The sequence below is a fragment of the Callorhinus ursinus genome, unplaced genomic scaffold (genome assembly GCF_003265705.2).
Source record: "Callorhinus ursinus isolate GAN/ISIS: 27379988/994484 unplaced genomic scaffold, GSC_fseal_2.0 scaffold2, whole genome shotgun sequence".
Lineage (NCBI taxonomy): Eukaryota > Metazoa > Chordata > Mammalia > Carnivora > Otariidae > Callorhinus > Callorhinus ursinus.
Genome location: NW_027397064.1, coordinates 92,088,308 through 92,109,192, shown reverse-complemented (window position 1 = coordinate 92,109,192; position 20,885 = coordinate 92,088,308). Strand labels below are relative to the sequence as shown.

General features: G+C 37.2%; 1 protein-coding gene across 6 annotated transcripts in view; it reads left to right on the top strand.

The window, feature by feature from the left end:
• The first annotated feature begins 320 nt into the window (after positions 1–320).
• CCNT2 (cyclin T2) overlaps positions 321–20,885 on the top strand; it is a 41,165-nt gene continuing 20,600 nt past the window's right edge. For 3 of the 6 annotated variants that reach the window (XR_003205235.2, XM_025856989.2, XM_025856965.2), the window contains exons 1-2: positions 619–805; positions 1,635–1,716. Coding sequence is in view for 5 of the 6 variants with exons in the window: in XM_025856989.2 (XP_025712774.1) it covers positions 648–805; positions 1,635–1,716 (240 nt within the window). In the remaining variant the exon portion in view is untranslated. Of the gene's footprint in view, positions 483–618; positions 806–1,634; positions 1,717–3,569; positions 3,597–20,885 lie in introns of those variants that run through there. The other 3 variants (XM_025856980.2, XM_025856957.2, XM_025856974.2) reach the window with 2 other exon arrangements.

Below are 20,885 nucleotides of genomic sequence, written 5' to 3'. Positions count from 1 at the left end.
CGCGGAGCGCTGTTTCTTCTGCGCTCTTCCAGGTGCGTCCCTCCCAGAGCCGCCACTAGGCGGGGGCTTTCCATCGTGGACAACGCCCAAGAAAGCCTACGAGACTGCGCAGATTACAGCTGGAGGAAAATGGAGGCTACGCCGTGCGCGTGCGACAGAGCAGAGCTTTTCTTAAAGCGCCGCCAGACTCCCGGCCCAAGAACCCGCCCTGACTTCAAAGTCCACGCCCAGGTCGCACTGCGCAGCCGCCTGCCCGCCTTCCCTCTCCACGCGACCTAGGGCCAGCCCCTTCGCTCCTCTCCTGCCCAACCCTTCGCCCCGCCAATCCTAGACCCGGCATGCATCGCGCCGGCCTTTTCCTTCCCAGCCGACCCCCCACCTTCGGGCGCCTCCAAATGACAAGCGGCGCGGGGCATTGTGGTCCCGAGCGTGAGAGCGAGACCGGGGACAGGAAAAAGAAAGCAAAAGACTGGGGCGAGCCGGTAGGGCGGCCCCTGCGCACGCGCACGGGCGGCGGCGGGGGTGAAAAGGGGCGGTGCGTGGTCTACGGCGAGCGGAGTGGGGCGGGGTCGCACGGCCTTGGCGGGGAGTCCGCGAGCCGGGAGGGGAGGGGGGTGGGTGAGGGAGCGGGCGGAGGAGGAAGTGTCATGGCGTCGGGCCGTGGAGCTTCTTCTCGCTGGTTCTTTACTCGGGAACAGCTGGAGAATACGCCGAGCCGCCGCTGCGGAGTGGAGGCGGATAAAGAGCTCTCATACCGCCAGCAGGCGGCCAACCTTATCCAGGACATGGGACAGCGTCTCAATGTGTATCCTTTCCTATTCTTGGCCCTCCGCCGCTCACGCCCTGTCCCCCCTTACTATTCGCCTGGTCGCCTGGTCGCCGGGCCTGCTGCCCCGCGAACATGGCGCCGCCGCCTCGGCCTTCTCTGGGCCTCGGCTGCGCTGTAAGGAAGGCAGGCTCGGGCTCGGGAGGCCGCAAGCGGCCAATGAAAGAGGGGAGAGGAGTCCGGGAATGCGGGCTGGGAAGCTGCGTTGTGTAATCTGTTTGGGGCCGCGCGTGGTGGCGGCGGGGGATGGGAGTGGCGCGGAGGCCAGAAGGGAATTTTAGGGATTATCGCAGAAAAGAGGTGGCTACTTCGACTTCTAGTCGGAGAAGGGGGTCGAGAGGTAGGAGGGTTACCGATGCTGAAAGGCGTAAGTGTTCTCCGCAGCCTCTCCCCGTGCTCCTCGCTGGTTTGATGGCGGGTCTCCTACCTTGGGAGCTCACTGGAGGTCTTTATGTTCTTGGCGTGGTTTTGTATGGGTGTGCGCGCGCGCGTTTCAACTGTCTGATGTTGAGCTTAGTCAGTCCTAGCCATTGATAAATCCTTCCCGGGCTTGCTTAATAGCAACATTGGAGTGAAATGCTCAGCACTTATTTTTACTGTTGGCGTCGAGCCTACCACCACCTTGCAGCGTTTTATTTTATACACACACACACACACACACACACACACACACACACACAGTTTTGAGGTTGGTTTTGAGTGAACGGTAAGCATTGGAAAAACACCGTAGATCGGGAATTTTCCATCAAAATTGTTTTGGAAATTAGATCTTGTTTTTCTCGGATATTTCCTAAATGTTACGTTCCAGCTCTCAGCTTACAATAAACACTGCGATTGTTTATATGCACAGGTTTTATATGCATCATTCTTTCACCAAATTCAATAGAAATGTAAGTACTATTTTATTATTTTTACCATAACCAAATTTTGAGATAAATGGATACACAAAAAAAAGTCGCGGATTTTACTTTTGGATTTAGTGTTGTAAATTAATTGTGAAGGTAAACCGCGTGATAAACGTTTCGCTTGAAATGCAGAATGTTTCTGGTTTGTTTTTTAATTTGTGATGACAAGCTGCCGGGCACTGTGTTAAGGCTTTTGCCAGATTTTTGAGCTAAAAAGTAATAAGCGTTTATTTACTCAGAGTTATTACATCGGTATTCGTTTAAATTTTATACTTAACTTTTGAATAATTTCAGATTGTAATGTACAGTGTAATTTGGCCTAGTCATTCTGTTGTACATCTTAAATGTGTTGGACTCCTTCTGTTTGCAATACTGTGAATTGGGCTTAATTTAATTGTGACATTCTTTTTAAATGACACTTTGAAAGTTAAATGGTTAGCAGAAATATTTCATTTACTAACAGTTTCTTAAGGTATCAACGTTCCTCTATCACATCATTAGTAGTCTAAATTTTTGGTGACTAAGACATCAAATTTGCCTGAATTCACACATATATTGTCAGAGGTGTGTATATGTATAACCAGTTTTGAAGTAAAACTTATCCTCCAGGACTAAAGAACTTAACTTGTAAATCTTGAAGAATTGAGTTAATACTGTTGAGTTGAAATTTTTATTTTATTTTACCTTGTGAAAGGTGTGAGTTTGGGGTCTGTTCTTTTCAGAGTAATATGCATACTGTGTTGCATCCGTTAACAGAATTGCCCATTAGAAATATTTAACTGTCTTAATTGTCACTATATTTTTTGCTCTTTTTATCACAGCTGTTTTTAGAATGCTATTCTGAAAGGTGTGTGTAGAAAAAAATGGACCGTGGAAGACTTTATGTTTTTTGTAGATTGTCATTAAGACCTTTTTGTTAAGAAAACAATCTTTGAAAGGTCCTTAAAATACTTTTTTTCTAATTGGAAGGAACAGCTTCATAGCTTAGATTGATACCTGTTTTAATCTCTTCGATCATAAGGCGTTTTGGTCTCCTGCAGGCTCCTTTTCTTCTCTTTCTCTTTTAAATCTACGTGATTCTTGTTCTGTTTCCGTTTTCCTAGTTATTTCTTGTGCACAGAACTTAGGTCAGTGATAGTGTTATGGAAGAGAGAGGAAGCCTTTTGGCAATAACATTTAGATTGAGAGAATGACATTTTTATTTAAATTGGCTCCGAAGGCAGTGGTAAACTAATGAATGCTAATACAAATGTGACTTTCCTTAAGTAGTCCTGGAAAATGCCGGTAGAAGTCACAAGTCAAAATAGTTGTGGAAATTCTTGATGTGGCTACAGATGTCCCATTTGCTGAAACAGGCCTACTTTCTACTTCCAGTAAATGAACTCACCACAAGACTATACTTCTCTTTTTGAACCCTCACTCTTTCATAATTTGTCTCTATGGCCTGGTTGGTGTGCTTTAAAACAGATATCTTGCTTACAGCCAAAATTCACAGCTTTAACTTTAAATTGACTGGTGAAGCCCAGGTCATTTGCATTCTTTAACTAATTTACTTAAATGCCATCATTCAATAAAAAGCCAAAGTATTTTTATTACACCACTTAGTGTCTTATATATGTACAAAGGTAAACTTCAGCATTTTACATTAAATTGTTATTAGCAATTGAAATCTGATGTTAATTTCTATTTGAAAAAGTAACATTGCACCCTTCATATCTAATTGTTGTCTTTTTTACCTTTGCTATTGTATCAAAAGTGGTTTTAATATTTGTACTGGTGCACTTGCATCAATTGCACAGCCTCACTCTTTTATCTTTTTTTTTCCCCTATTCTTTTAGGGTGAAGGGGGTGGTCTCAAATTGAATGTGAGTCACTTTTAAATTCATACTCCCCGACATCATTGGGAAAATTTTTCTTGTAGGGTTATAATGGAATGTCATAGTAAACTACAAAAAGCATGAGTTTCACCGCAAAATAAACTGAACACCATTCAGTAAATTAAACCCTAACAAGCTTAAATTTAAGATGCTAGGGACAAACTGTATCTAGTTTTTTAATAAACACCATGCATTAATTATATTAAAATGTTTAATGTTCATGTGGATTCATTGTGTTTTCCCACATTGACTAATTTAAAAGTAAAATATCCCCTAAATCTTAAGTGCTATTGTTTAAGAATAAAATCAGCATCAACATGTGTTAGTGACCCAGTAACTGTCTTTTATCATTGAGTTTTATTGTCAGTATCTCTTGGAGGGTTGGATCACTGTCCGCAGTAAATGAGTGTTATATGTAACCTAATTAGATAAGTCTATCCTTTGCTCACTGCATGCAGTGAGGTTTATGTAATTGGGGTTAGTAATTAAAGAATGGCCTTGCAGCATCAAGCTCAAGATAAATCTAATAAAGTATGAAAGCCCTGGCGCCAACAGCGCCTCCAAGTTCTATACTGTGGGATAACATCCTCTACAATGTCAATCTTAGAATAAATATTGACCCAGTTTCTCTTAGAAACTCTGTTCATTAATTTGGTTAGTCAAGTTCATGATGGATTTGTTTCTTATATTAATTCCAAGTCTAATGAATTCTCTTAAGATCAGATCTTAAATAGCATACTGTTTTCTCAGTGTTTTTAGTGGTCACAGTCTTTTCTCATAGCGTCTCTCCAAATCACATGGTCATTTTCATCCTCTCTTAACTTTCCTTAGTTCCATTGCCTCTTATTTTGAGCTGCAGCATTCAGAACTGTGTATAATCTGCCAGATTTAAGTGTATTGTAGTTTTTATTTAATGTACTGTACTTCTGCTAAGGTTCCAAGAGTACACAGTTAAGGACAGTATTCAGGACTGATGATTTTAAGGAATAACTATAATGACTTCGAAGAATACATCATCTAGATTATATCTACGTTTCATTTTACACATTTGAGTTAGATTAGTCAGCTGCTACACATAAGCAAACTTGTATTTTTTGCTTGTGCTAAAATTTACCTTTTTTTGCTTACAATCTTTATAATTTTTCTCAGTTGACCTGACTAGTGACTAGTAGATGTCATTTGAAAATTTTCAGATGTTCTTTTTGCATTCCTTTCCTCCCCCTGTAAAGGCTTAAATAAGAAAAACTATTCTTGTATCCATCTACAGAAATGCCCATAGTCCCTGTTCTTTAAGACAGCATTCTGCCATTGTAATTTTTAAGAAGAGTCTTTGCAGTAGAAATTTGTTCAAGACTTTTTTTAAAAGTAGATTTTATCCAGTTTACACTGTGCTTATTTATACTCAGATTGCTTAAAAAGTCGTCATACATGATTGCCTTTTGTGAAAGAAAACCAGCATTTTGGGGAATTTGGTTAGCTAAATGGTTTTGTTTATATTTTTATTGTGAAAGCCCTAAATTTCTCTCAAATGTAGTAATGTAGATGAAGTTAAATGTAAAAATGTCCCCTGACACACACATTCAGACTAGAAGGTAAACAATTTAAGGACAGGGTTTTGTTTGTTTCTTTTTTGGTTTTACTCACGGTTGTGTCAACAGTACTTCACATAAAGTAGATAATTTAGCAGCTGTCAATAAGATGGATCAAATCTTGTTGCTCACAAGTCTGTTGAATGAATCCCTACACATTTTTCCCTGTATACATCCTCTCCACAGAGACAAGCTTTAAATGTTTTATTTTTGAAAACTAATATAAGCACATAGTAAATGAAAATGGTAGAAAGGGGGATATGATAAACCTCCCTCCAATTTGAATGTGTAAGCCCACTGCCCTAGAACATGTGCTGTTAACAGTTTTTGTGTGCCCTTTCAGAAATACTTTTTGTTTGTGCAAGCTAATATGTATGTATATCTTTTTCAGCCCCCCCAAAAAAGGATTGGGTTTGGTTTCACAGTTGTTAGAAGTCCTCTTTTGAATTAATTCCCCTGTTAGCCATATATCAGTCTTATCATTTATGCATTGTGCATCCCTCTTTTTCCAGATGGTGCAGTCTCTTCCCTTTTCATGTGATAGTGATCTGTCAGGTTTTAAGACAGGTGAAGTTTCAACTCTTCATGAAGCATTCCCAAGATAATTCCACTCTTTGACTTCTGAATTTCTCGCTCTCTCTCTTATTCTTTGGGTCCTGTTCACATCCTATTGTATTCCATCTATTTGGTGTCCTTTATTGCCTCAGCATAACTGTGCATTTATGATGTGAAGTGGGTTTTTTTAATATAAAGGTTTTTTTTTAAAGATTTTATTTATTTATTTGAGAGAGAGAATGAGATAGAGAGAACATGAGAGGGGGGAGGGTCCAAGGGAGAAGCAGACTCCCCGCTGAGCAGGGAGCCCCGAGTCACTCGATCCTGGGACTCCAGGATCATGACCTGAGCCGAAGGCAGTCGCTTAACCAACTGAGCCACCCAGGCGCCCAGTATAAAGTTTTTTTTTTTAATTTATTTATTTGAGAGAGAGAAAGGGAGAAGCAGGCTCCCCACTGAGCAGGGAGCCTGACACGGGGCTTGATCCCAGGACTCTGGGATCATGACCTGAGCCAAAGGCAGACGCTTAACTGACCGAGCCACCCAGGCGCCCCAGGGTTTTTTTGTTTTGTTTTGTTTTTACTCTAAAGTACAACACAAACATAAAACCACCAAACAAATTTATAGCTTAGTGAATTACGGTAAGGCAAGCAACCTTGTAACCATCACTCAAGAAAGAGAACTTTGCTTAACTATCCCAGAAGTGTTTCCATGTGCCCCATCCCTATGTCAACCTCTTTCCTCCTTCCACAAAATAACCAGTATTCTGGTTATAGTAATCACTTTCTTCTGTTTCTGTATAGTTTTACCATCCAATCCTGCATTCCTGAATGCCACAGTTTAGTCTTGCCCATTATTAAAAATTTGATTAGTTTTTTAAGTCTCTGAATATATGTTTCCCCTCCATCCCTTTCTTTCATTTAAATTTTACCTGTTGAAGAACCTAAAGCATTAGACCTGCAGAGTCTGGATTTTTGCTGATTGTATACTCATGGTACAGTTTATTATGTTCTTTTGTTCTTGAAGTTCCTGCAAATTGCCAGGTGGATCTAGAAATTTCATCAAACTCAGGTTAGATGAATAAGTCTTTAGTAAGACTACAGGTGTTGAGACAACCTAATTAGGAGCTACCTGATGTCTTTCTATGTTAGCAGCTGTTGATTGATATTCAATGCCTAGATCCTTTCGCTCATTGTGATACTCTCATTTCTTCATTATTAATTGGAATATTTTTATAATGAAATGCTGTAATTCATTTACTACTTAGACACCCAGTTGTACAGTTCATAAAGGAAAGGCAGGATAAATACATGATTCTCACCCTACATGTACCACCTTTGTTGAAATATAATTCATATACTGTACATTTCATCAGTTGAAAGTGTACAGTTTGGTGGGGTTTTTTAATTATATTCACAGTTTTATGTCAATTTTAGAAATTTTCATTACCCCAGGAAGAAACCCTACACCCGTTGGCCATCTCTTTCCATTCTTCCCTCACCCTATTCTGGACTTTTCCTGTAAGTGGAATCCTATAATATGTGGTACTTTGTGACTGGCCTCTTTCCCTTACTGCATAATGTTAACGTTTTTCTGTGTTGTAGCTTGTATCAGTACTTATTTTTCTTGCAGACTACCATTATACCACATTTTATATATCCATTTATCAGTTGATGGACATTTGAGTTGTTTCCACTTTTTGGCTATCATATGCTCCTGTGAACATTTATGTATAAGTTTCTGGGTGGACATATGTTTTGGTTTCTTGGGTGCAGGAGTAGAATTTCTAGACCCTGTGGTAACTCTGTACCCCAATAATTTTGGATAGCTTCCTCACTATCTGTGACAGCAGGGTATTCCAGGCTCATCTTGTACATTTTCTTTTCCACAGTTGGAATGGCCATTTCTTTAAGAAATCCTCCTTTGTTTTAGTAGGAAGTGGTTATTTCAAAACCATGAGCTGGACACAAGGGATACTCATTATTACTGTGTTCATCTAGGGATCTGCAATGAAGAGAGTAGGGAAATATATAGTACTGTAAATTTATATTTACTATGCAGATTGGTATATTAAATGTTTATTATTCATTTACACATTAAATATATGAAGCATACATTAACCAGGTTTTTTTTAATAGGTATTCATTTTAAATGTATAATACCTCAGGAGTTCACTGATTCAAGATAGCGGCAGTATTTTTTACTTAACCTCTCTTTTATGGTACATTTCTATGACCTTTCACACCAAAATCGTAGTTCTTAAGAAGGTGGGATTAGTGGGCGCCTCGGTGGCTCATTCGATTAAGCGTCTGCCTTTGGCTCAGGTCATGATCAGGGTCCTGGGATCGGGGCCCACTTCGGGCTCCCTGCTCAGCCAGGAGCTGCTTCTCCCTCTGCCTGCCACTCCCCCTGCTTGTGCTCTGTAAAGTAAATAAATAAAAACTTAAAAAAAAAAAAAAAAGGTGGGATTAGAGAATTCATCCCGTCATCACTCATTAACTTAACCCCACATTACAAAAAATAAGTCTTGGAATAGCAGTACAGTCACCACCAGTATAATTACTGAGGACAATAAAATGTTTTTGTTTTGCTTTCCCTCTCATCCCTGGTTTTTAAAGTCGTATTATGGCTACATTACCTTAAGTAGCTATTACAAAACTCTTCCTTTTAATCCTTATTTAATCTTAGTTCTACAGGTAACTATTTTTGTTTACTGCCAGTGCTTCTGTTCAAGTCTCTGTAGTCATTTTGATTGTTTGAAGTTCTCTTGAACATCATGGAAACAAAATCCTCTGAATCTTTGCATGTTGATAATCGTTCATCTGTGATGTTTATACTCAAGGTCAGTTTTACTGTGTATAAAATTCTTGACTCACGCTTTCTTTTCTTAGGTATCTTAAATATATAACACCTTTTTTTCCTGGCATAAAGCACTACTACTGGTGGTGATCTAGTTTTCTTATGGGCAAAGGACTTTTTTTTTTCTTTATAATCCAGTAATTTTATTACAGTATGTCTTAATGTTGGTTGTTCTGGGTTTATATACTCAGGTGATCTTTCAGTGTGTGACTTCATTATCTTTTTTTTTTTTTTTTTTTTTTGGTGGGCATCAAAGCAGAGTTTATTCAGTGATAGTACAAAGCTCCCAAAGAGGGAGGAGGGACCTGAGAGGTTTGCCCACTTCATATCATTTTTACTTATGTTTTGTGTTTTGAATCCTTAGTATCTATAAGTTTGGAGGTGTGTTACTGTTTTAATTTTTCTGTTTTTTTTTATTGTGGTAAAATATACAAAGCATGAAATTTATCATTTTAACCATTTTTTTAAAGATTTTATTTTTAAAGATTTACTTAGTTTGACAGAACAAGAGAGTGCAAGCAGGGGGGAGCAGTAGAAGGAGAGGGAGGAGCAGGCTCCCCACTGAGCTGGGAGCCCAATGGGGGCTTGATCATGATCTGAGCCACCGAGGCGCCCCTCAAGATTTTATTTATTTGTCAGAGAGAGAGAGAGACACTGAGCAAGCAGGGGGTTAGCAGGCAGAGGGAGAATTAGGCTTCCTGCTGAGCCGCTGAGCAAGGAGCCTGATGTGGGACTCGATCCTAGGATCCTGGGGTCCCATGACCTGAGCCAGAGGCAGATGCTCAACTGACTGAGCCACCCAGGCGTCCCCTTTTCTTTTTTTTTTTTAAAGATCATTTTAACCATTTTTAAGTGTACATTTCAGTGACATGTACATTCACAGTGTTGTGCAAACATCGCCACCATCCATTTCTAGTACTTTTTTATCTTTTCAAACTGAAATTCTGCTCATTGAGCAAACTCCACATTCTCCCTTCCCCCAGCCCTTGGCAGCCACCATTCTATTTAGTCTGTGAATTTCACTATTGTTTACCTCATGTAAGTGGAATCAGACAGTATTTGTCCTTTTTTGTGTCTGTTTTATTTCACTTAGCATAATGTTTTCAAGATTCATCCATGTTGTAGCATGTGTCAGAATTTCCTTCCTTTTTAGGGCTGAATGTTACTCTATTGTATGTATGAACTACAGTTGGATTCCTTTTACCTTTTGGTTATTGTGAATAATGCTGCTATGAATGTGGGTTTACAAAAATCTGCTTAAGTCTTGCTTTCAACTCTTTTGAGCATATACCCAGAAGTGAAATTACTGTATCACATTTTGACTTCATGTTTAATTTTTTGAGGAACTGCTGTATTATTTTCCACAGCAGTAGCACTGTCTTAAATTCCCATTAGCAATGCATAAGGGTTCCAAGTTCTCCATGTCCTCACCAACACTTGTTCTTTTCTAGTTTTCTGATAATAACATAACCATCCTAATGAATGTGAAATGGTATCTTGTTGTAGTTTTAATTTGCATTTCTCTGGTGGCTACTAGTGTTTAGCATCTTTTCATGTGGTTACTGGCCATTTATATATTTTCTTTGGATAAATGTCTAGTCTTTCATCCATTTTTTAATTGGGGTTTTTCTTAAGTTATAGGAGTTCCTTATATATTCTGGATATTACTTTCTTACCAAATATGTGATTTGCAGATATTTTTTTTCATTCTGTGAGCTCTTTTCACTTTTTTGATGCACAAAAGTTTCTAATTTTGATGAAGCCCAGTCTGCCTATTTTTTCTTGTGTTGCTTATGCTTTTGGTGTCATTTCTAAGAAATCATTGCCAAACACATCATGGAACTTTTTTTGTTTTCTTCTAACAGTTTTAAAGGTTTAGTTCTTACATTTAGGTCACCGATCCATTATGAGTTAATTTTTGTATGTGGTGTGAAGTAGGGTTTGATTTCATTCTTTTGCAGGTGGATATCCAGTTTCCCCAGTACCATTTGTTGATTTTTTTTTTTTTTTTGAGCAGTTCTTTCTAGTGTGATTTTTGTAGCTTAGGGTTAATTCTTCTAATTTTTTCTTATAGTATCTTTGTATGGCCTAAATACTTTCCAGTTACATATGCAGAAATATAGCATCTTGCTTTCTGAGGTTCCCTGGCTGTGTTCCCCTCCCTCATTTTTATGTTCTCTTTACCTTCCCCCTATCCTGCCAGTTCTGCTTTGGTTCTCAAAAGTTTCTCTTCAGTATGAAGTCCTGGAAAAGAGCCTTGGGAGATCGATTTGAAAAGTACATAAAAAGTTAGTTTCAACCCTTTAAGCCCTGCTCTAGGCCTCTGACATCTACTCATTTATTAAACTTGACAGAATTCCTCGAGGCCAAGATCAGCTGCTGTTCCCCAGTTGGCCCACCATGATTTCCAGTTAAATGTGGGCTATTTTGAGGTTCTTTTATCAAGTCCAGTAAATGCCCCATTACTTTGCATTGCTTCTTGTTGCATAGATGCTGATACTGGGTAGGTATTATGACTACATATTTGCCAGTTTTGTCCTTAACCCATTTGTATTTTGGAATTTCCTAGGAATGCCTTGCCAGGTAGTTTTGTTATAAATATCTATGGGGATATTTGTTGATATTTATTTGATATTTCTTGTTATTCTGTTTTTCTATGGGGATTTGGTTACCACTTCTGCCACTATCTTCTCAGAATTCTTCAGATAAAACATTAAAAGGTAATTGTCGGTCACTTTAAGAGATGATACACTAATTTCCAAACACAGAAATAGACAATCATCTAAATGTACAGTTGACCCTGGGTCCACTTATACACAGATTTTTTCAATAAGTATATTGGAAGATTTTTAGAGATTTACAGCAATTTGAAAAAAACTGAATGACAAACTGCATAGCCTAGAAATACTAAAAATTTGAGGAAAAATGAGGTATTGTGAGAATACGGTATATAATACATACAACATACTAAATGTGTTAATTGACTATGTTATCTGTAAGGCTTCCAGTCAACAGTAGGCTAATTGTCAAGTTTTGGGGGAGTCAGAGTTACACATGTATTGGGGAGTAACACTACTAACCCCGATATTGTTGAGGGGACAACTTTAATAGGTTTAAGAACTTCTAAGAAGATAAGGATAATTTTTTAGGAATAATTAAGTCACTTGAATTTCATCCTGTTAAAGAGGGAACATATGATCCATCTGGGATAGTTTATCAAGAGACATAAAAAGCATATGTGATATTCTTGACTGATTTTTTTTTTTTGCAAATGAATTCTGGAAAGAACTCTAGAATGTTCTCCCACAAAACTTTAATGTTATTTTGAAACATGGAAATCTGCCTGCCTAATTACAGAGATGTTGACTGATGTAGTATATTGGGCTCTATATTATACAAGTCTTTATAATAAAGTCTTCATAAGGCAGCTTTTTTTCCCCCCAAAATTAGATGATTGTGAAAGGTTCAAGTCAAATCTTTTCTATACAAACACACACATACACTTAAGTGTCTGTTAGTCTTTTTTTCTTTTAAAGATTTTATTTATTTATTTGACAGAGACAGACATAGCGAGAGAGGGAGCACAAGCAGAGGGACTGGTAGAGGGAGAAGAAGGCTTCCCACGGAGCAGGGAGCCCAATGTGGGGCTCGATGGGGGATCATGACCTGAGCCGAAGGCAGAGGCTTAACAACTGAGCCACCCAGGCTCCCCTGTCTGTTAGTCTTGATAGTTCCTATGTTTCTATGGTAGCTTTAGCTCATTTGTCTCAGAAATAAGAAAGCATTTTATACAGTTTGGTAATGTAGTATTTCTAAACTAACTGATGTATAGAAGAGAGCAGATTTTTACATTAACAAATGTACATTGAGTATTTTTCTTAGCCAAAACAAACAAAGGTCTCTGTGTAAAGACTGTGTAATTTATAAATTGACTTTGAAGGCAGTTAACAACGGGAATTCTGAAGATGTTTTTAGTGCATAAAATTGGGTAAAATAAATTTTTTAAGGGAAAATCAAATTAGATTGCTGTATACTCTACAGTGGGAGAAATGATGGAAATCTAAAATTTTATTCTTAACTAAGTTATGGTTCTAGATATAAAGGTGGTGTTTTAAGTACTCCTGATATCATAGTTATGGAAAAACATATAAAATGAAATTTTTCTTTAAATTATTTGAATCTGATACAGAAAAAGAATGTAGAAGTTCACCTACTTGTTCAGCGTTAAAATTTTTAAATATTACAGGTTTAATGGTTTGTACTTTGTTATGTGATACTGTGTTTACATAACAGTAGTTACACCACAAACATTGAGTGCATGTTATGTGACAAGCAGTGTGCAAAGAGTTACGATTTTTTTAAAATAAATAAGAAATAGTGTTTTTCCTAAGGGACTTATATTTTAGTGAGAGAAGGAAAAAAAAAGTTTGTCTTTTTCTACTGTGGGAATGACTAGGAACAGTAATCAATTTAAGCTGTTTTGTAATGCCTATGAACATTTAATACATTTCAGTCTGTTTCATATCATTTTAATGAATTTTTTCTTTAGAATGCCAGTTGTCAGTTGAAACCTGTGCTGATAATATAGCCACTAACTGGAAGTGGTTTAATTTCACATTTCTTTGCTATTTTAACATGGTTACTAGGAAAATTTTAATTACAGTTGTGGCTCACATTTCTATTTGATGGTGCTGGTTTGGGCTATAAACTCTTAAAAAGTAATACCAGCTAACTAATGAAAAGTATAGACATTTGTATTTGTCAGCAAGATTACTGTTGGATCTCACTGTAGTAATTTGTTCTTAGAGAAGCTTGCACATTCAAGCTAATTTTAAATAGAGGGCTCATTTAGAAGTTGAAAAAGTAATGATAATGTTTCTTTTCTGGTGAAAAATCTTGAGATCATGAAAACTGTCATAGTTTCATGCTTAGAAAAAAAATAGCTTTGAGGAGGGAAAGGAAATTCTGAGGATTTGAGGGCAGTCTGTAGAAGGTACGTTGATTCCGAGAAGATAACCAAATTTTTACACACTCCCCACATCCTTAGATAGAAGTTTTAGTTTGTATTGCTCTAATTCAGTGACTCGTAGGAGTAGCTACTTGAATTAATAATATGGTTCACTTTATGTAGACTTAAACATCTGTTCATATTATTTTTGTTAACCAAACAAAATGTTTTCTGAAATAATTACATAATTTAAATGTCAAAATTAAATGTTGTTTAAGAAATGGTGTATATTATACCATTTTACTTTTAAATTAACAGATGTGCTATAAAGTTAGTTATACAGGGTTAACATGAATGTTGTTTACCAGTGTTTATTGTACTGTGATTAGGTTTTTGGTTTCCTAGAAATTTCTTTTTTTTTTTTTAAGATTTTATTTATTTATTTGACAGAGACACAGGGAGAGACGGAACACAAGCAGGGGGAATGGGAGAGGGAGAAGCAGGCTTCCTGCTGAGCAGGAATCCCGATGCGGGGCTCTATCCCAAGACCCTGGGATCATGACCTGAGCCAAAGGCAGACGCTTAACAACTGAGCCACCCAGGTGCCCCTAGAAATGTCCTTTGTTGGAAGTAATTTAAAAGGGATGTCTTTAAAAAAGGGGGGGGGGATGTCTTTGACATAAGCTTCTTTAAAAAAAACTTGATTGAGATAATTCACAGACCATAAAATTCACCTATTTATAATGTACAGTTTAATGGATGTACTTATAGAGTTGTACAGCCATCATCACAATCTTAAGTTTATAATACTTTCATCACCCCAAAAAGAAACCCTGTACCCATTAGCAATTGTTCACTGATTCCTCCCTCCGTTTAAGACCTGGCAACCATTCTCTGTCTCTCAATAGATTTGCCTTTTTTGTACATTGTATGTAAATGAAATTATATAATAACGTAGTCTTTCACTTATAATGTTTGCAAGATCCATCCATTGTGTAGCATGTATCAGTGCTTTGTTTCTTTTTGCTGCTGAGTAACATTCCATCCATCATGTAGAGAATACCTCATGTTGCTTATCAGTTGATGGACATTTGGGTTATTTCTGCTTTTTAGCTATTGTGAATAATGCTGCTGTGATTAATCCTGTACAATTTTTTGTGTGGACATAGGTTTTCGTTTCTCTTGGGTATATACCTAGGAGTGGAATTGCTCTGTTGTATAGTAACTTTAGACCTCAGTAATCTTGGAAAGTAGCCATATACCATTTTACCTTCCACAAGCAATGTGTTAAGGGTTCCAATTTCTCCGCATCCCTGCCAACATTTGTAATTGTCTGTCTTTTTTTAATCATTATTATTATTACTATAGGCATCTTATAGGCATCCTAGTGAGTATAAAGCATCTCATTGTGGTTTTGATTTGCATTTCCATAATGACTAGTGTTATTGAGCATCTTTTCATGTGTTTATTGGCCATTTGTAGTATCATTTTTGCGGAAATATCTACTTATCCCTTCCCCCTCTTTTTTTTTTTTTTTTTTAAGTAGGCTCCACGCCAGGCAGAGCTTGAACTCATGACCCTGAGATCAGGAGTTGGACACTTAACCCACTGAGCCATCCAGGCGCCCTCCCCTTCCCATTTTTTTAAATTGCATGGTGTCTCTCTTTTTTTTTTTTTTTTAAAGATTTTATTTATTTGAGAGAGAGCGAATGAGAGACAGAGAGCATGAGAGGGAGGAGAGTCAGAGGGAGAAGCAGACTCCCTGCTGAGCAGGGAGCCCGATGCGGGACTCGATCCCGGGACTCCAGGATCATGACCTGAGCCGAAGGCAGTCGCTTAACCAACTGAGCCACCCAGGCGCCCTCTCTTAAATTGTAAGAGTTCTTCATATATTCTGGATATGAATCCCTTATTAGATACAGGATTTGCAAATATTTTCTCCCATCTTATGGGTTATCTTGTTCACTTTGCTGATGGTTTCATCTGTAATACATGCGTTTATTAGGATTTTTCTTTTGTCACTTGTGCTTTGATGTCATATCAAAGAAAACATTGCTTGATCCATGGTCATGAAGATTTATTCCTGTTTTCTTCTACGAGTTTTATAGTTTTAGCTCTTATATTTAGGTCTGTGATCCATTTTTAGTTAGTTTTGTTTATGGTGTATTGAAAAGACTTTTTTTTCTCCATTGAATTAAATGTTTATTTCTGGAAACTATTGTATTCTATAAGTACAATAAAATTTTATGAATACATAAAGTCTTTCCTTATACTATTACCACATGGTCTTAATTACTATAGCTTTGTAGTAAGTTTTGAATTCAGGAAGTATGAGTCTGCTGACTTTGTTTTTCTTTTTCAAGATTGCTTTTGCTGTTCTGGGCCCCTTGCATTTCCATAGAAATTCTAGGATCAGCTGGTCAGTTTCTGCAGAAAAGTTGAGATATTGACAGGGAATGTGTGAATCTGTAGATCAGTTTAGGGAATACTATCCAAAACAATATTAAGTCTTCAATAATATTAGTTCTTATTTGTTTAGCCATCTGAAGGAAAGTGGACTTTTAAAGATTTATGTGGGATATTTGAATACCTATGCAACTTGTTTCCCAATAATCTCTATTTATTGTTGGCTGGTAGGAGCTGAGTGTATAAGGAGCTGAGAGTAGAGACAACTATGAAATGCTACATGTACTTTGTAGGTTGAATTTTTTTGTTTGTTTTTGTAACAGATTCATAATGGTAACATAGGCTCCATAAATAAGTTTTTAAATGCCAAGTTACATTAAGCATTTAAATACTTTTAAATATCATGTAATTAGTCTATGGAAATCAGGCCTTGTTCTTTTAATTATTACTGCTTTTCAGCAGTACTTGAATACCAGTCAGCCTTTATTAAACCAGCTCTCTTTTAGATATAATTAGAAATCCCAAATAACATCCAACCTGAAGACTTTTTTATTTCTCAGTATAAATTTTGTTATGTTGACAGTATTACACTCATGCATAATTATACAGGTAGGAAAACAATGAAAATACCAGACTGAGTTAATGACATTTTCTATCATACTGGGATGTCAGTCTTTTCAGTGCATCAAAATTAAGGAAATGAACCACTTAACTTTGTACTGGAATTTTTGTCTAATTTGTCAAGCTTAGTGATTTTTGTTTTAAACAAATGGACATTTTGACTTACTCTGTTTTTTTTCTTTGTTGAGGGGCTATTACCCCCTTATTATATCTAAGTTTCCACCTCCTTTTTCCTATTCTAGGACCTTTCTGGGAGTCTTCTAAAGTTATGCCATTACCATTTTTCTTTAACTATAGCTTTAGGTGTGTGGTTTCCCAATTTTGAGCTGTGTTACCTAGAACTAAATGTGTATTCATTAATGAAGCCTTTTGAAGGCACAGGAAAATAGTTATCCTAGTCTTAGGGGAGGGGGGAGTTTGGGGGCAGTTAAGGAACAGGGCAGAAGTGGCTTCACTGGCCTGTAGGGCCTAAAGATGAAACCTAAGAACAGATTAGAACAAGCCTATTGATGACGTATTAGCAAATAGAAGGTGGACTTGGAAGTCTTTTCTTTGCTTCTGTTAGGACTCTTTTGGATTAGGAAATTTAAAGTTGAGTAATAAAACAGCTATGGCTAGTTTTTAAATACAGATGTACACACAAGGTGTATGCACAAAATTCATTACTAAAAGAATAAAGACCAGAATGATTCATTTGAAACCTACTAGTATAGCCATCATCAGTGATACAGAAATTACCCAGGCTTTTGTTAATTCAAACTGACCTTGCCTCTAAATATCAAGGTTGAAGCCAGCAGTGGAGAGTTAAGAATGTCAGCAGTGAGGGCATCATGAGCAGAAAGGGGAGACAGCGGCCAGGAATGGGCAGGGGGAGAAAATATGGAGAAGGAAGGGAGTCAGATCAAGTGGTAGGAATGGAAACATATAAAGGACTAGAAAAAGAGAAGGGGGTGACAACAGCTGTAGGGAGAAGGGACAAAAGAAATACTGGTGTATTGAAGCGATTGAAGTAATGTTGTGTGTCATCACTTTAGTGTGTCTGAATCTGCTTAGTCAGGGCTACCATGGAAACTTTAAAGAATTCAGTTTAACTGTGAAAGGAAGATGAGCAAGAAAGAAAGGAATTTTTAAAAGCATGCTCAATCACTTTTTAATTTTAAGATCAGCAGTAGCAATACACAGTTTAATTTTACAACATAGTAATGATAGTATTTGAGTCCTGTTACTCTGGGGCACTATTCTAAGTGCTTTACATATATTGATTCATTCAATCCTCACCACAGTTTTATAAGCAGACACTATTTCTCCTATTTTACAGATGCGGAAACTGAGCCACAAAGAGAATAAGTAATTTGCCTAGGCTAGTCAGATAACAGAGCCAGGATTCCACTGAGGCAGCCTGACTACTGTGCTACAGCTGGCTTCATCACCTCCACCTCCCCCTCTCCATGATTTGTATAGTATATTTCTGTAGAAATTTGTCTTGTTTTGAGAACGTAATATCCCTTTGAGATAGTTGTACATCTGCTAGGCTGGCAAACTCTGGACACTATTTAAAAATCAGTTTTTATTTCCTTTAATTATAGTAATTCAAGAAGGTTTATTAAATTAGATAACACAAGGATGGATAGTGCGCGGTCCCTGTCCCCAGTGAACTAAATCTCAGTTTGTAGTTGTTTGCTCACTCAAACTAAGTATCTGCTCCAATACTGGTGTGAATTCTTTGACTTTGAACCAAGTTTACGTGCATTAATGAATGTTTGTTGCCTTCAAAAAGGACACTCACCTTTAAAAGCCGCAGACCAACTAATAATATAGCCATTACTTAAAACTTTTGGAATTCTTTTCCTTTCAATAAGCCACACAACAAAATCAGCTTTCTGTACAAAAAAGCAGAAGTACCTAACTTGATTACCTTCTTTAGTCATCCTTAAAATTAAAGCCTCACATGGATATTCACAAAGTATTATCTAAAATGGTGTTTTGTTTTGTTTTGTTACAGCCCTGATGGAGTAAAATGTTTGCAGGCTATAGAGGAAATGTGAATGGAGTTAGTGGATTTCACCAGAACTTTGGAAGAGTGTTGGGTATTAGTGTTGCACTGGAGGAGGATGAGAATTGAGCCCTATTTAGAGGGAACAGAAAGACTTCTGTGAGGAGTGTGGGTAAATAAACCAGGAATCTACCCTGAAGATCATTGCTTAGCTCTCTGAACATTTAATTTTTTTAATTATTTGTAGAACTTTAGAACAATTCACTAGTACACATACTTTGTTTCCATTGAGACTATCTTGTAAGGAGAAAAGTTGTGTGGTTTGAAAGTACTTCTTGGTATTGAGGCTTACAAGAAGTCTGAAGAGAATGAAGCGGTGACTGGGAATCCCAAGAGATTTTACCAAGAAGAACTCTTTGGAGACTTTTAGAGGTACCTTTTAGGCGAGTAAGAGAAATCCTGGATCATCTGGCGTTAAGGACGTTTATGTATTAAGTTCGGTGTAATTTGACATTGGACTTGAGTCTGTATTGCTTCACTCTTTTGTAAATAGTTCTGGCATTTGATGGCTGGCTTAGCCATTCCCCTCTTAGACATGACTTAGATAAAAAGTGAGAGATTGTGGGAAACTGAGAGTATCTTTATTGTCTCTTGCATTTCTTACCCCATGCTTTTGGCTCTTAGATTTTACTGTGGGATTTGGAATACTTCGAATTTAACATCGGTGCCCTTACAATTATATGTGGATTATCCACATATTCATTTGGCAAATATATTGAACAGCAGCTGCACAATGGGAGACAATGGGAACATGAATGAATAATTCAGTCTCTATATTTAAGCTGCTTCTAGACCGGTAGGGCAGACGACATTAATAAGCCAGAAGTTAAAATACATTGAAAGTACAGTAATAGAGGTATGCAGCTTCCTGTTGAATAAAGAAGGGCACTTCACTCTGACTCAGGAATTTTCCTTAGGATGAGGTAAGCCTTTAAATAGAAAAGGAATTAATCAAACAAAGCAGGTAGCAGTGTAGGAAATTTTCAGCATGTGGAAGAAATAACTGAGCTAGGAAATGATTATCCACTCTCTTGTACTTTCTACATTTCAGAAAATCCCCTGCCTGCATGACTGCTGTTTAGCTGGTATTTCAAGAATATTAACTAATTTTGGTGTTGCTTAATTAAATCTGTTGTAAAGATAACAGTTTATTCTCAGTCTGTGAAAACTGAGAATAAGTTGCTTTTTTGAGCGTTCTCAATTTTTACATCTTCCTTGTTGTAATTTTAATTCTAAAGGATGGAAGTAAGTTGAAAGTCCAAGTTGAAATTACTCAGTCCTTCTAAGGTAACATTACTGGTTGTTTGGAGCCAAGCTCACTTAATTTAGGTCTGTTTTAAACATGTATACATCAGGAAGTGAATTTCTTGAAGTCATTTTTACTCCATTTACTCATGGGTAAATGCAGTTGGACTAGTGAAGGTCCCTTTCAGATCAAAATCCAGTGATTAAATTTCATGGCTCAGCATTATTTATAAGTTGTTTTAAAAGCTCAGAGGAAAGAGTCCTCCTTCTTGTAGCAGAAACTTTCTCCTCATGTTAACTACCCAAATCATGTAGCATGCTTTATGTTCTTTCTCTCCTCCCCTCCCTCTTTTGGCATTGTTTCTATTTGGTGATTGATGACCCCCAAGATACAGTGACTCAGTGTTCATCTCTTGAAAAAATAATGAATCTGAATCTTATCATTTAGAAATCATCTTCCCATGAGAAATTTCTTCTGTGTAATCTTAGATTATTTGAATTTAGAATGTGCCTATTTTCTGAGTTAGCAATTAATTTGGTTTATTACTACCTTTTTGGGTAAATATTGCTCAAAATTGATGTTTCTCTGTCTTAGTCAATGTCTTTGTAGTGCTATGTTCTTATACTTCAATCCCAAGAACATATAACTTACTGAAGCCGAAAAAAATTGCATATTTCTTGATCTCCTGTTGGCAGTGTTTCTACTCTCTTGGTTTATCTTACATGTTTATTCCCTGGGTTTGTTTTTGTTTTTGTTTTTTTAACTACTTTTAATATACTGTAGTGAAGTAATACAGATACTAGGTAGTAATCACGTTCAGAATCTTCTCATTTTGCCTTATAGACCCTATTTCTGTCCTGAAAGCGGTATTATGTAGCTCTTGCCACACAATGAATTTTTGATTAATTTAAAAGAACCCTAGAAAATAGTGGCTGTACCTAAAAAGAAGGAAAATTTGTGTATATTTTACTACTTTTTTTTTTTTTTTAAGCTATGGCTT